This window comes from Barbus barbus (genome assembly GCF_936440315.1).
Source record: "Barbus barbus genome assembly, chromosome: 29".
NCBI classification, from domain to species: Eukaryota; Metazoa; Chordata; class Actinopteri; order Cypriniformes; family Cyprinidae; genus Barbus; species Barbus barbus.
The window spans coordinates 26,173,388-26,190,193 of record NC_136757.1 but is presented as its reverse complement, the minus strand read 5'-3'; the positions used below and the strand labels follow the sequence as shown (position 1 = coordinate 26,190,193).

General features: G+C 37.0%; 2 protein-coding genes across 3 annotated transcripts in view; one reads left to right on the top strand and one right to left on the bottom strand.

Moving 5' to 3' along the window:
* LOC306849309 (uncharacterized protein) overlaps nucleotides 1-16,806 on the bottom strand; it is a 32,037-nt gene that overhangs the window by 1,918 nt on the left and 13,313 nt on the right. The gene's annotated exons all lie outside the window — the stretch shown is intronic.
* On the top strand, nucleotides 233-16,097 carry LOC306849308 (transcription factor E3-like). Of its 2 annotated transcripts, none has more exons than XM_079384239.1 (10): nucleotides 233-732; nucleotides 3,795-3,908; nucleotides 5,729-5,957; nucleotides 6,051-6,275; nucleotides 9,178-9,273; nucleotides 10,895-11,012; nucleotides 11,941-11,997; nucleotides 12,195-12,270; nucleotides 12,576-12,723; nucleotides 14,938-16,097. In XM_079384239.1, the coding sequence occupies exons 1-10, from the start codon at nucleotides 599-601 to the stop codon at nucleotides 15,364-15,366; spliced, it is 1,626 nt and encodes a 541-aa protein (XP_079240365.1). In that variant the 5' UTR covers nucleotides 233-598; the 3' UTR covers nucleotides 15,367-16,097. The 2 variants fall into 2 exon arrangements, with proteins under 2 accessions (XP_079240365.1, XP_079240366.1); XM_079384240.1 differs by lacking the exon at nucleotides 233-732 and adding an exon at nucleotides 2,762-3,006.

The following is a 16,806-nucleotide window of genomic DNA, read 5'->3' as shown; positions in this document are numbered from 1 at the left end:
TATTCATTTCATCGTCATTATTATAATTTTGTTATTCTTTTCATTTGAATATCACAGCCAGACACAGAGCTTCATCATCTAAAACTGAAGAATGACGACATAGTTTGTAATGTTACATCAAAGGCTGAGCTAATGTTTGAAGTAAACAAGTATTCTATCGGTCGTCTATTGGCTGATCGCTGTGAAGCCCCGCCCACCCTGCACAGCCATTGGTTCGCTCGTCTGTCTGTCCACACTCGGCTGATCATGGCGCGTCACTGTGGGGTTTTCCAGTCAGATTTACTCCCCTCAGTGTGCGGAGAAGAGAGAGAGATAACTGTTTCACAGCAGCCAGACTCTGATAGAGGAACTAAGGACTTTGGACTCCCAAGACGCAATTATTTTTCATCAGGCTGTAGTGCAGACTGATAAAGAAAGCCTCGACACGGGAATCTGGGGAAACGCTTAGACCAGTTGTGCAGTAAACATCTCGCTAGCGGTCCTCTGTTTTAGCCTCTTCCGAAAACAACTGGTTTTATTTTGTTTCTGAACTTTAGCTCAGATTAGCATCATTCTCGGTTACTTTGCTCTTTTTAAGTACCATTTTACAACTGGAGAAATGTCCAGCCTGGCCTCAGTCAAACCCGAGAAGGGCAGACCGGAAGTGGCGTTACCTGGGCAACAGGCGCCGCACGAGCTTCCTCAGACCTTCTACGTCATCTTAGACTCAGCCGAATCTGTCAATCTCATCAAGTGAGTGAACGAGCATCACATAAACTCTCTGGTTTTAATGACTAATTCAAACAACAAAGTGATTTTGTGTTGTTTTGCCGCTGCATGCATTAATCATAGTTCACTAGATTAAAATTAATTCAACATCCTAAGGATACTTCATGTTAGAGATGTAAAGTATTGACAACCCCTGGAAGATAAACTAGATACTTTATAAGCACATCAGTGTACTTGGATGCTTGTTCTTTGTTGCATCAACATTTTGCATTCATTGCAGTGCTGATAGTAAAGTTTTAATGTGTAGATTCAGAAGCAGATTGTTCCTTTTGGTTTTGTGTTTTTTAAGGTTATGCATTTTAGTTTTAGTAAAACTTGACTGTATTCAAAGGAGTGTATGCATTTATTCAAAGGTAATTTCTATTCAAATTATTAAAATATTACGATTATTATGCACAGTAACCAAAAGCAGATGTTGGTCATTGCAATTATTGTTTTTGTGCAAATATTACAATGTTACATTGCAATTATTGTTTTTGTGTAAAATGCAAGTCTCTAAATATAGCGTGCAAGAGGAAGAAGCCATGGCACTGTTGGCACATGACAATCTTTTTATGCATGAGAATTCAAATGCACTCTACTTTCTTTCTGTAGCACTTTCAGATCATAATGGGTACCAAAGTCCTGTACTTCAAAGTTGCAAAAGTAATCACGTACATGAAGCCAAAAACAATATATTATTGAAAGCTAAAAAAAATAAATGAGTTGTGTAGGCTCCCTGAAGTGCCCCATATGTGAGAATTTTCAGAATATCAAAAGAACCGACTCCTTAAATTCCTCAAACCAAACCTCAAAGCCATTTAACCGGCCTCAACCTTTAAAACTAACCTCCCTCCCTTCCACCCTGCCAAAAAATTCCTCTGGAATGCCTGTCTGTGTTACTCCGACCCACAAGAGCCGTTTAACCGGAGGCTTTGTTTTGTCATTTCGGTCCTGAGCCTCAGATTTCACGGGATATGACTCAGCAAATCTACCCACACATTTTCCCTTTTTCTTTATCCCTGTTTTTGCTGTCCTTCCTTCTCAAGTTCTTGCTTGCATTGACTGAATGCTTGCTGAGCACACGTTATTTTGCTCCTTTTGTACCCTAAAAGCATGTGTTTTTCATTTGCTATCCTCAGAAAAAAGACACGACGTCTGATTTTTCTCCCTATAGCCCAATTACCATAAAAGTTTAGCTTTGTATATCTTAAATAGCCATTGTTGCATAATGTGCTTTCAAAGTTCAAGATTCTTTATTGTCACATTATCACACTTGTGGTAGTTGTTTAGTACAGTAACAGTAAAATATAGTATTACAACAAGGAATTATTATTATTGATGCAATAAATACATTAGATTAATTAAACGTTTTTGAAAGTGTAAAGTCTCTTTGTTTACACTTAGAAATAATATAAAACTGATTAAAATAGATTGAAAATACATACATCCATTCTTATATTACAATACTGCAAAAAAGCGTATATTGTATTGTGATGGTAAGCCAATTAAAGAAATATAGAAATGAATTAAAAAATAAGAGTAGAATAAAAAAGAAATACATTTATATTGATGCAGTGACTCCCTCTGGCTGATGTTGGGCTTTTCCATTTGTCTATTTTTAATAAAGCTGTATTTATTTATTTTTCTTGGAAAACACTGGCTATTTAAATTTAGGGACGATTTTCTTGTATTTTAACCATTTTCGTTTAATTTTGGGTATTTGGCGAAAGTTAAGCAGACTGAAAAACTGGAGTCTCTAAAGGCCGGGTACACGCTGAAGGTTTGGCTCATGAATATTAATTAGCCCTCCCCAGACCGCCAAGCTGATTGGTCCAAAGGCGCGAGTGGGCGCTAGTCAGCTGGCCAATTAAGTAATAGCGAAGGCTTGGTTAATGAATATTAATTTGGCATTCTGGCTGACAGCTCCAGGAAGGTTACCAAGCCACGTCTAAATGAGCTTTTTAATATACATGAGCTAAACCTTCATCATAGTAGGTTTCGTAATTTCACCGGAGGATAGGAGCTTCGTGTGCGCGGAGTGGCATAAACATGGCCACCTAGTGAAACCAAAACACTAGCGAAACGTAAAATCTCGCCTTTACACCGTGCAAATCATCGTGACAGCGTCGTATCAATCCGGGATTCAGATGCAGATCATGAGTTGATGGGGTTTACAAACCGGATTTACCGGAATACTTTCGTTTGATAACGTTTGATCTGATTACATCACTTGGATTATTCCAGAGGAGGCTTTAGGTATGTCATCTAGAAATGCATTTAGAGCTCTCTGTGGATGCTATCTTATTTCATGCTCATGTTGTAGATGTTTTTGTCACCTTTCTGTTATAGTAGCATACTGGTAAGGTACTGGATGTGTCTCAAACCCTTGTGATCTGCCTACATAGACATCACTCTTTGGGATCAGTGCCAAAAATGTTGCATGGATGAGAAGCTGACTAGTTTTGGGGCATTTATGCTCTTAAAGTTTTGTTGGCCAAGAATACTGTCCATGTAGGCACACTAGATTTTGATGCTCAATGCTCAAAATATGAGCACTTATGAGCAAGTGTTCTTCATACACTAGACTTTTAAAAAATATGTAAAATAAAGGGCATTCAGGTCTAAAAAGCATGCTGCAATTAATAATAAATTAATGCTTTTTAAAACTGGTTTATTGTATGTGTGGGTATATATATTTACATTGTCATTTATCAGATGCTTTTATCCAAATATATAATGCATGATATTTAAATTAAGATTTTGCATATTTAAAGTGCATGATTATAACATTAAAACTTTGGTTTGGGTGTATGTATTAAATGATAGATTGATGGCGGGAAAAACCATGCCTATAAAATACAAAGACAGTGATGTATTAACAGTATTGGGAATGAGGAACTGTGGTTAGTGACTGGGAGTCTTTATTAATCCCAGGATTTTACTTTACACCCCTCCTGTTCACGGTCTCTGCATCAACATGTCAGATTACAGGAGAAGTTTGTGGACTGACAGTAATTGATGTAGCTGTGTTCTTCCTTTCTCAGTGTTGAACCTCTTCTTCCTGAGTCTGGGATTGTGGCAGACATTGAGGTAGAAGACGTTTTTTCCACCGATTCGGACACCTTCTACGAGCTGAAGAGTCAACCCATCATCCCAAGGTGAGTCTGGTTACCACAATTATAAAAGCACTTCCTGTTTGTTTTTGTACTCTCACCTACACATTTAGACTGTGACCGCATGCCAGATACGCTTATGAGAGAACCGCAGTTGTATCTGTTTTACTTCCTGCATGCTCTGTGTTTTTGATCATATTTTGCTGTGACGTATTGATTTTGTGTACGGTATAATCAGCTTCACCCCACGGGAGTTTACCGGCAGTTACTGTTCTTCTGAATTGTTGAGATCTTTTACATTCTTCAGTTTTTTAGCATTAATTACATTGCTTATTTTATGTGAAATTAAGCACTGTTTTTGTGCCCATTTGTGTGAGTGCCGCATGTTTGTTTTTTTCCTGCGATGAGGCAGGTCTGTGCATGCTGTCCTGAAGGTGTTTAGACGGGGCATTGAGTTCCAGGGACTTCCTGGTGATTCAGCACAAATCTAAACACCCGATCAATCATAATACCTCTTTCCACAGCTCTTCTTACAAAAAAAACGTATTGATTATGGAGTAATATGTTTAGGATAGTGGTTTGTGTTTGTAGAATTACATAGCCGAGTGTTTTTTAAGATAAATCAATTATACGAGTGTTTCAAAGTTCCCACAGTCTCTCAGGTTTATCTGACAGGATGATCAGCCTGACATAGTATTCTTTGTTTTTTTCTTCTTGCAAACAGTGTGTTTGAGGCAGCGTGGTCTTGGCTGCTTGTTTTCCGTTCGCTCTGGGACTTCCCAGAATGACTCATCAGAAAAAACGAGTCCGTGTGAAAGGAACGTGAAGGCCGTTGTAGGAAATGTGAGACTGTACAGAGAGATTTGATTTATTTTTCTCTCTTGTTGTTATGTAAGCAGTGTTCATTGATAGCACAGCTTGATAATGTTACAAAGGACATTTTCTGTTTGTATTATTCACATTCTTCAATCTTTTAGGATAAAAGTGTCTGCTAAATGAATAAAATGTTGATGGTGAAAGGGAAAGTCAATTAGATAAATATGAGACAACTTTATTTTCTCTGTGAGTTGATTGGATTATGAGAAGTGGTCATTTTAAATGACTGGACGAGAGGAGTTGAAACAAATAGGAAGTAGTTTCAGAGGTGATGTTTATATTTTATTTAAATGTGTATATATATTTTTTTATTCATTCATAGTTTTTCAAAAGTTTAATTCATATATTTTCATTTTTATTATTTTTGTCTGTTATTTTTATTTTGATGAAATATTCTGAAAACAAACATTTTGTTTCTTTGGAATAACGTGCACTGATGAAAATGATAACAATATGAATGAATATGTATGTGTGAAAATAAACATCAATTATGTTGACATATTGACAGCATAAAATCGCATTTGCACTGCATTTAACGTCCACAATGTGTTGTGTTTCCATGTGAAACAATATGCTGATGGAATAATGTAGAGCAGTCATATTATTGGTTAACTATATTCTCCCGATTTGCCTCAGGCAGAAAAAGCCATTAAATTTTGATATTTCTCATCAAAGAAGTATGCAAAACAAGACCTTATGAATAGGAAATTTACTATTTTAATCAGTTTTTGGTTTTATGAGAAATGCAGTTTTGGAGTTTGACATATGACAAGTAAAATTTCGTGCTATGGCAAATAAGAGATCATTATTTTTAACCGTCTTGTGTTTTAAGTTGCTGTTCTCACGCTGTCTGTCTTAAATTGATCTCTGTCTCGGTGGTGAACTCTCAGCCCTGTGTTTCAGAAATAGCTTGTGGTAATATGATTATAGCACGGGGGTGTAGCGTGGTACTCTAAGCTGATTTACATTCTCATCGTCTGCCCCCGTAGTGGCTCTGTGACCTCTGCTGACCCCGTGACCCCAGCCGGCTCTGTGATGACGTCACGCGTGTTGATGAGGCAGGAGCTGATGCGACAGCAGGCTCAGGACCAGGAGAGACGGGAGGCCCAAAAACAGGCCTCCAGCGCTCAGCAGCGGCCCACTGGCGCCACCCCTGCCATCTCTGTCGCATCTGCCCTGCCGGCCACCCCGACCCAGGTGCCCGTGGAAGTGCTGAAGGTATAATCATCTATAAAAAATAAACATGAAATATGATGATTTGGATGTTGAAATACTGTTTACTCTATGGGTTGTCCTGTGTTTGAATCTCAGGTTCAAACTCACTTGGAAAACCCGACAAAGTACCACATCCAGCAAGCTCAGAGGCAGCAAGTGAAGCAATACCTCTCTCACACCCTTGGCAATAAAATAGCCAATCAGACTCTGGCGACATCGCCCTTGCCCCAGCCCGCCTCCGCCCCTGAGTTGGCCCCTGCGGCCAGTAGCACTCCCAGCAGCCCTCTGGCTGTGCTCAGCCTGGGATCAAACAAAGAAGAGGTATGAACTGAACCCAGATCAGATGTTTCTGTTTTAGCATTTATATTGCCAAGAAAGTGGTTAGCAGCATAGATGATGGTTTTGAAGCAAAGCCCTTATGTCTTAAAAGCAACATCACAGATGTACTTTTTTTTTTTTTTCTTCAGCAAGGATACATTAAATTGATCAAAAGTGAAAGTAAAGTCCTTTACAGTGTTACAAAAGACTTCTATTTCAAATAAATGCTGTTCTTCTGAAATTCCTATTCATCAAAGAATCCTGAAAATATGCATCAGGGTTTCCACAAAAGTAAGAAATTTCCACAATAATAAGAAAAGTTTTTTGAGCAGCAGATCAGCATATTAGAATGATTTCTGAAGGAATGATGCTGAAAATTCAGCTTTGCGTCACAGGAATAAATTGCATTTTAAAATATATTCACATAGAAAACAGTTACTTTAATTTGTAATAATATTTCACAATATTACTGTCCTTACAGTATGTTATAATATACGTATATGTTAGAATTAGTCTGCTCAAAAACAAAAACATTTACCAACCAATCTTACAGTTCAAACTTAGTAACAGTAGTGTATGCAGCCTTGGTGAGCATAAGACACTTTTTAAAAAAAAAAAAAAAAAACATAAAACTTTACCAACCCCAAACATTTGAAAGATAGTTTATCTTAGTTGATCTATTTCATTCTCCAAATTATGTCATTTAAATTGTACTACATCGTGGCAATAAAGTTATAAAATTGTAAAGATAAGAGTCATTGAGCCAATGCCATAACAAAAGATGACCCATTTACACAAACAGTGACAGCATAATGCTCTGTGCTCTGACCTATTTTCACTGCACAAGTACAATATAACCTTTACTATCTCTGCTTAGTAACTAGATTTTAGTGTTACTTGAGGCCATGATTCTACTTCTTCAATGTAATTCTAGCAGTATTTGTGTCTGTTTTATTGTCCGCCCATCTTAATATTTGATTTTTAGAAAAGTACCCACAAACATTTATATTTCTGCATTTAGCAGAAGCTTTTATCTAATGTGACCTATATTGAATTTGAGGTATATTATTTATTAGGTCATGCATTTATGCATGGAATTGAACCCATGGCCCTGGCGTGTTAACCTTATTGTTAGCGGTCCAAATTCAGCCCTGAATATGAGCTTTAAAAATAGGGATTCTTGAAATTAATATTTTAACATGAAATGGCTTTTTTGGTGCAGAATCTGCAGGAAATAATAATATAGATGGGCTTAGTTATCTTTGCTGGGATTGTATTGGATCATAAAAAGTTTGGCTAAAATAATAAAAACGATACTATTATTGGTAAATTTTATTTCCCTCCTGTTTGCCCTTCGTTACATTAGCAGAGAAATCGAGAGATGGCTTTCTTTACCTCATGATTTTGATGAAAGATTATGAAAACATTTATGTAACATGCACTGATGAATTGTTGATAATAGACCAGGAACATTTCCTTTAGAAAGTTAAAGGTGTCATATTGATTTTATTTATATGCATTAACGTTCAAATATTTGGGGTCTATTCTGCAAAACAAGGCCAAATTTATTTGACCCAAAATACTGTGAAAACTTTAAAATAACTGATTTCTCTTTTGATATATTTTCAAATCTAATTTATTCCTGTGATGCAAAGCTGAATTTTCAGCATCATTACTCCAGTCTTCAGTGTCACATGATCCTTCAGAAATCATTCTGATATGCTGATTTGCTGCTTAAGAATTTGTTTTAAATTGAAAACAGCTGTACTGCTTAATATTTTTGTGGAAACTGTAATGCATATTTTCAGGATTCTTTGATGAATAAATGAATGTTAATTTGAAATAGAAACTTTTGTAGCATTATAAATGTCTTTACTGTCAGCTTTGATCAATTCTAATGCATCCTGGCTGAATATAAGTATTAGTTTCTTTACAAAAAAAAACAAAATTACTTACCCAAACTATTGAACAGTAGTGTAGTATATATATATATTACATACATACATGCATGCTTTGGCCTACTTTCACATGAAAAATGACAAGATAACCTTTACAATTCCTGCTCCTAATTACAATAGAGATATTCCTGTAGATTTCTTCAACATACAGTATCTCAAATCTGCCCCAGATAAGATAACAGCACATCCACCATTCACCTTCATTCTGAATATGATATACAACTTGTGTGAGAAGTCAGAGTTTAGCATTGTGTTATCAAGCAATGCTGTATTGACAGGAAAAGGTTTTACTCTCCAGCCAGCTTGTACTTTAGGCCACTTATGTTGCTAGACATAGTGAATTTCACATGCTTACAAAACCATGCTAACCAATAATTATTGTCCTAATAATCTCAAGTCTTAAGCCATTTAGAGTATGCTAGACAACTAATTAAGTGTTTGGCTCTGAGACTCGGAAAGATCCTTTTGAAGAATGCGCCTCGCGTTTGCTAAATACAATAGCGCGCTTTGTCGAGTCTGCGTGAAGTCGGCCAGACTCTCTTGGGCACTTTGCTTTTGGTACCTCATTGTGCTGGTAAATATCACACTCATGGCTCAATGACCCCAGCACACTTTGCACTTTGTGTGGGCTTGGCTATTAAAGTCTTTCAGTCCTGTATTTCTCCTGTGTACGTACTGAAGGACCCTTCCCAGTCAAAACCACTGACTGGAAAACGCTACGATGAAATACAAGCTGGCTAAGGTTCGAGACTTTTATTGGGCTTTGAATCGGATGTCTGTGTTTCTCATCTCCATGTGGCCGGTGTGTCACTCTGGAAACTGCTGTGTAGTGTGTTATTTAAACATCCATCTGACTCATGGCGGAAATCCACTTTAAAGCAGATTTTTGTGTCACAAGGAATCTAAAACTATCTACAAGCTGTTTTTTCTCTGTTTTAAATGCACAGATCGAAGACGTCATCGATGACATCATCAGCCTGGAATCGAGTTTAAACGATGAATTTATGACACTGATCGACTCGGGTTTGCAGCTTCCCAACACGGTATGTAGCAACATCCTCAACTTTGTGAAGGATCAATTGAGCAACGCAAATGCTTTTGTCATCTATTTCTTAAGAACTGATTGAGTAAAGTTTGTTGAACTTGTTTTGCATGACTTTTTGGAACAGCGTTTAATTTTTTTTTAATTCACTGATGATAATGATGATGCAACAGCCATTTATCATAATTTCCAGTAATTGATTGAAGCCCACAATTCTGCCTTAGTCTTATGCAAGCAAATTTGTCTCCAAGTGAATCCTGCTCTGACATGCCATTGCTTTGGAAATACAATTTCGGTTTTCAGATCAGTAATTTTCAGTTGAGTCTGGGAGGAGTTCAGGTAGAGGCGCTTGTGTAACCAGTTATGATTAAAGGTTAACTTAGACTCATATGCTTGCATATTGTCAGTGTAGTGTTTGCATTCGGGACGTTTGGGTTGAATGTGGGCTTGAAACATTGGAAGCAAATATAAACTTCTAACACATGGCTCACAATGGGTGGGGTCGGCACGCCACAGAGGAGTGACGGAGAGCTGCCGCACACACACACACACATGCAGAAACGCTGGCGACTGAACGTGTGTGTGCACAAGTTGATTTCTGTGGCAAGCTTGCCCTTTTATTTAAGACTCCAAAAGATATTTCCCCATTTCTAAACGTCCCTTTTTACGGAGAAACGCACAGAAAGAGGAAGAACTTTGCGGGTGTGTAAGAGAACATGAGGATTCTGGTTTTACTGCCGGAGAATGAAAAGAAAAAAGGCAAGATTGAGGTAAATTTGAGTGCATTTTAACTATGGGATTGCTTGTCCTGTGTAAATGCCGTGGGAAGATGGTAGGTTTGGGTTTTAGTTTTGCTTTAAAGACAGATAGGTTTGTTTTATGACATTTTAAATAATCGTAGCATGTTGTGAACGATCTGTTGGGTTTATTTGAGCATCTCTATGCCTCAGAACAGCAGATTCAGCTTAAGATGGATCTTAAATAATTGATTTCTGCACACCTAATCAGTTTTACAAAATAAAAAGTCGCCTTTCAGGCTGGCTCTGTTTGTCAAGATGAATGAAATGCATTTTCTCGTTTGAAACTTCAAGCATGTTTATGAATCTTCTGTAACTGGTTTAAATATTCCAACAATGTCAAGGTTGTAGTTTGTAGTTTTGTTTTCAGTGCTCTTAATGCATCTGCTCATTTATGAAACGCAAGCAGGATAACTTGGTTATTGTGTGGAGATTTACATGAATGATTTTATTAAGAAATTAAACAAATTTGTGGTTAGATGTGCTCTGTGTTCTCAAATTTTCAGTAAGGACTAACAGAGGACAGTTTATGTATTTGTATTTTTTCCCTCCAAATTGCTTTGTATTTACGCAAATTTGCAGATTTTCTCCATATGATAGTTCTTGCCTTATCTGGTTTGTTTCACTTTACAAATAAGCGTGCACACAGAGCCGTTTGGCCATTGTTAAAGATGCCACCCCTCAGATATGAAGGTTCATGTTTGTGGTTATCTGAACTGAATGAAGGTTATCCTTACGGTGCACCATGTGGCAGTGAGGCGGCCTCTGACCAGATAATGCAGTGGGTGGGGTCCTGGTTTAATTCGTTGTGATTGGTTTCAACAGCTGCCGGTCTCAGGAAACCTCCTGGATGTGTACAGCAGTCAAGGCATGGCGGCCCCCACCATCACCGTCAGCAGCTCCTGCCCTGCAGACCTGCAGAATGTCAAGAGAGAGCTGACCGGTGTGTATCTCCCTCTGTGGTCTTCCATCTCTTTATTTCGCTGCTTCCTCTTCCTCATTTCTCTGGCACCAATCCTTCACCAGCCAGTCGAGTCAGTCTGACTGCATCAGCAGAGTTACACACCACATTTGCCATTTCCCAATTTCACAGCAGTTCCCAGTTCAGATATGCAACAGTCATTGTTGCATATGATTCATTATCGTATCAGTGGATATTTATGCTTTTGCAGAACTTGTGACTAAGTGATTAGTCGAAATACCCATCATTCATCAGTCACTGCCCAGCGTGGATTAAAAATTTTAAAAAAATTAAAGTAAAACTGATGTTTTAGTAGCAGTTGCAATAAATTAGAAGTGACATTTGGAATAAAAGAAGTGCAGATGTTATTTGTGAATGTTATTTAGCTAACATAATAGCTTAAAGGTGAAGTGATATACTTCCTTTATCTTATTTTACTACCGCGATAATAAATAGTTTAGTTTATTGTCCTTGTATTAAAATACAACGAAATTACAGTTCAACTCCCCTTAGTGCAATATAGAAACACATAATACAATGTTAAAAACATCATAAGACATTTCATAATAGGTTACTACAATAAAAAGTATACAAAATATTAAAATAAATAAATAACTATATCAGCATAACCATAAATAAATAATTAATTCATTGGATTATTTAGTGTTCTTATGGCCCATGGGAAGAAACTGTCCCTGAGTCTAGAGGTTCGAGTCTTTATCGATCTGAAGCGCCTACCTGAGGGCAACAGGTCAAATATATGGTGGGCGGAGAGACTGTTCAGGATACCTGTTTGGAAACAGTCATTATTTTGGCATTTTTGTCTGTCGATGCAAGTGACAAAGAAATCGCACACTTCCCCTGTAAGATTAAATATAAATTGCTATATTGTGTGTGTGTTTTTCTATAGATGCCGAGACAAAAGCTTTTATGAAGGAGAGACAGAAAAAAGACAACCATAACTTGAGTGAGTTTGATTTCTTGCAGATTTTACCTGCAGTTTCTGTCATCACTATGTGCACATGAAAACCTGAAGGTTAATCATCCTTGGTAGAGTATAAGGAAGTGAATTATATTTCACTTTATCTGAAACAAACATCTTGCCTGTCTAGTCATTCCCATCAATTTAAAGTATGTGAACATTTTTTTTTGTGTGTTTTGCAGTTGAGAGGAGAAGAAGGTTCAACATTAACGACCGCATTAAGGAACTTGGAGCTCTCATTCCAAAGTCCTCTGACCCGTCAGTATCACTGCTCTCGTTCTCACTTCTGTCTGGTTTTCAACAGTTTCCAGTGGTGAATGAATTCAATTTAAAAGATCATTTAAGTTATGACAATACAAAAAGTCTTAAGAGAATTATTTTGTTGTACCTGAATTTAAAAATATCATTTTGATGAATTTTCTTTTTAAGTGGCAATTAAAAAAACAAAAACAAAAAATCTGTGGTTTTAGACGTTTTCCTCACTCTAGTCGTCTTATTAACGTGACTTTGTTCAGTGCAAGTGTCTTTCATTTTAAGAGGGCCTGCATGTGTTTTCTCAACAGCGAGATGCGCTGGAACAAGGGCACCATCCTAAAGTCGTCAGTTGACTACATCCGTAAGCTACAGAAGGAGCAGCAGAGGGCCAAAGAGATGGAGACGAGACAGAGGAAACTTGAACACGCCAACCGCAGCCTGCTGCTGCGCATTCAGGTATGCTGCCGCATAGATTTCCACAAAATCTCTTTTACCCTATTTAAATCCATTCCACAATTTTCCCCCAAATCACCACTGAATTATTATTAGTAATAATAGTATTATTTATGTACTATTATTGTACTATTTATAATTTCATTTTTACTTTAGTTTGTTTTAGCAGTTTTGTTATTATTATTTTTTGCCATTTTTATTTTTTTGTCATTATTTTCTTAACAGTTCTATTTTTTTCTATTATTTATTTTTATTTTTTAATATTCCATTCCACAGGTTTTCCCCAAAATCACCATGGAAGCAGTGTTATTTTAGTATTATTTTTTCAGTATTTTATTAAGCTTTTTGGTTTTCGTATTTTTAGTACTTAAAATTACACTTATTTTATTTCAAGGCAACACTTCTCGTTTTCATCTAATATTTAGATTTTATTTTTTTTCAATGAATGAAAATGAATTTTTTTGTTTTAGTAAAAGTTATTTTTTTATATTTTTAGTTTTAGTGAATAATAACACTACACGGGAAATGTGAAACGTGAGTGATGATTTAGGTTTCTTTTATTTTACAGTCGTGGTCAGAATTATTGGCAGAATTATTAACCTTGGTGAATATGATCAAAGAAGGCTGTGAAAATTAATCTGCATTGTTAATCCTTTTGATCTTTTATTTAAAAAATTCACAAAAATCTAACATTTCATTTCCTTAAATAAGAATTTAAAATGGGGGGAAATATCATTATGAAATAAATGTTTTTCTCTAATATACATTGGCCACAATTAACGGCACCCTTTTATTCAATACTTTTTGAAACCTCCATTTGTCAGTTTAACAGCTCTAAATGTTCTCCTATAATGCCTGATGAGGTTAGAGAACACCTGACAAGAGATCAGAGACCATTCCTTCATCCAGAATCACTCCAGATCCTTCAGATTCCCAGCTCCATGTTGGTTCTTCTTCTCTTCAGTTCACCTCACTCATTTTCTACAGGGTTCAGGTCAGAGGACTGGAATGGCCAGCAGAAGCTTGGTTTTGTGCTCAGTGACTCATTTTTGTGTTGTTTTTGAGGTTTGTGTTTGGATTATTGTACGGTTGGAAGATCCAAACATGGCCCATTATAAGATTTCTAACAGAGTCAGTCACTTGTTGATTTTTTATCTGTTGGTATTTGATAGAATCCATGATGCCATGTGTCTAAACAAGATGTCCAGGACCTCCAGCAGAAATATAGGCACACAACATCTAAACTACAGCAGTATATTTCATTGTACACATGGGGTACTTTTTATCGCTGTGTTCACCAAACCCATCTTGACTGTTTGCTGCTAAAAAGCTCATTTTTTAGTTTCATCTGACCATAGAAGCCAGTCCCATTTGAAGTTCCAGTCGTGTCTGATAACTGAATATGCTGGAGTTTGTTTTTGGATGATTTAGGAGAATTTTTCTTGAAACCCTCCCAAACAACATGTGGTGATGTAGGGGCTGTTTGACAATTTTTTTTTTTAAAGTTTTTCTGACCCCGAGACTCAACTATTTTCTGCAATTCTCCAGCTGTGGTCCTTGGAGAGTCTTTGTCCACTCAAAATCTCCTTCTCACCGTGCATTAGGATGATATAGACACACGTCCTCTTCCAGGCAGTTTCGTAACATTTTCTGTTGATTGGAAATTCTTAATTATTGGTGGAAATGGAAATTTTCACTGCTCTAGCTCCTTTCTTAAAGCTACTTCACAAAAAAATAAAGGATAAAAAGGATTAATAATGAAAGTTTATTTTCAGAGCCTTCTTTGATCATATTTGCCAAGGGTGCCAATATTTCTGACCACGGCTGTATATATTATTAGATTTTTCAAATTGGAGCAATGGACCTACTTAAGACTCTAAATGGACTATAATTTGATTCCAGCTTGAATTGTGTCCTGATCCAAACCTACTTTCTTCCACATAATTTCTTTACTCTTACTGACGAAAAAGAAAGATGGAGTCTGTGCACTGTTGCTTTCTGATAGCCACTCGTGCTAAACTGCTGTATCCATGTGTATTAGGCAGCAGATAGATGTCTACAATCCCGCCGGTAGTTTGCACAAAGCTGACCTTTGTTCAACTCTAATTGGCATCTTGAGACAAATATGCCTAATTGTCATTTCCTTAAGTTGTGATTTGATATGCATGTTGTACGGATGTAAATGCAGTTTAATGATTGAGCCTGTGTGATCGACAGGAGCTGGAAATGCAAGCTCGTCTCCACGGCATCTCATCATCTCAGATCTCTGACTCCACACTGACCCAGACTCAGACTTTAACTCTGGATCACAACCCCAGCAACGACCTCTCCAAGACCCTTCTGTCCCTCAACCAGACCACGCCCTCTTCGTTCTTATCTCCGCCTTCTTCCACCTCCTCAGTAGGCGGGACGGTCACCAGCCCTCTGGACCTCGGGACACTCAGCTTCGCCGAGCTGGACGACCCCGTGGCCTCCGTGTTCAATCCAGCCCTGATGGCGGATATGGGGTTAGGGGATATTTTGATGGATGACAGCAGCGCTCTGTCGCCCGTAGGGGGCGCCGATCCCCTGCTTTCCTCGGTTTCCCCGGGAGCGTCCAAAACGAGCAGTCGTAGAAGTAGCTTCAGCATGGAAGAAGACTTGTGACGTCTTCAAATCGGACGATAGTTTTGCTTTGTTGCAAATCCTGCTTGCGCGCTCCTTTGTCGGCCAGTAGAGGGTAGTGTAATCCTAAGGTCTTTAGGAATCACCGTACTGTAGAAGTCTGAGGTCCTTAAGACGTTTTTTTTATCTAGAGGTGACACAAGTATAGAAAGACTTCGGGAGCAGACACTGACATTTAGAGCCTTGTTTATTATCTGGACCTCTGATAAATATATAGAAGAATATATGTACATAGAGTAGATTTAGTGCTAAACATCTATTTTGTGTTTTTAATATGCAGTTATATGAAAAGTAGCACTATAATATTAACTCGTGGACACTCACCACATGAATTTATGTTGTGGGGAAAAACATGCCTGAATAGTAAAACATATGATTATTTTTAGTTTCAGACCTCACTCAATAGTGAGCTCCAAAAGTGTGAGACTTCAAACCTGGAAAATTGCAGGATTTTGAATCGTAAATGAATCAATGAATCAAAAAAAATTTAGATTCTGCACTTAAAAAAAGACAAATCAAATACTAAGAAATTTTAAATTATGCTGATAATATACAGTATCATTCAAAAGTTTGCAGTCAGTTTTGAAAGAAATTAATACTTTTATTCAGAAGTGATGCATTAAATTGATCAAAAGTGACAGTGAAGACATTTGTAATGTTAAAAAAGATCTCTATTTCAAAGAATAATGAAAGTAATGTATCACAGTTTCCACAAAAATAATAACTTTAATTAAAAAATAATTTTAATATAAAGATATTAAAATAGATATTTTTTCAACATTGATGATAATAAAAAAAAAATATTTATTGAGCAGCAAATCAGCATATTAAATGATTATGTGACACTGAAAAGTAATGATGCTGAAAATTCAGCTTTGATCACAGGAATAAATTCTGCATTCAGATTGTAATAATATTTCACAATATTTACTGTATTTTGATCAAATAAATGCAACAAATGACTTATTTCACAAAGATAGTGTAATTTCTAATAGATGTTATATTAAATGATAAATGTCTCAGACGTTTGGAGCTGACAGTATGTCAGTGTTTGCAGTAGTAGCTCATCAAATACAAAAGGGACAGTTGTGTTTTGTTTCCCTTTTTTTAATGTGTGAGTGTGTGTATCTGCACGTTGTACATCCGTGCATTTGATAAAGGTGGCAGTAAACCTGTTCCAGAACCTGCTTTTAATGTTCTCAGGAAAGAGCAAGAGACAGAACAGAGAACATCCTGTTCAGCTCGGCTTTCATTTCCTGCTGGGATTTTTGTGTTGTTCTGTGAAACTGGTGTTTGATTCTGGACTAAATGAAACCCAGCTTCACGTCGAGGGTCTGAAAGATGCATGTTTGATTTACAGGGATCACTGATGGCACGAGGAAACACTTCAAGAGTCAAAGTAGGGTTTATATCATAAAAAAA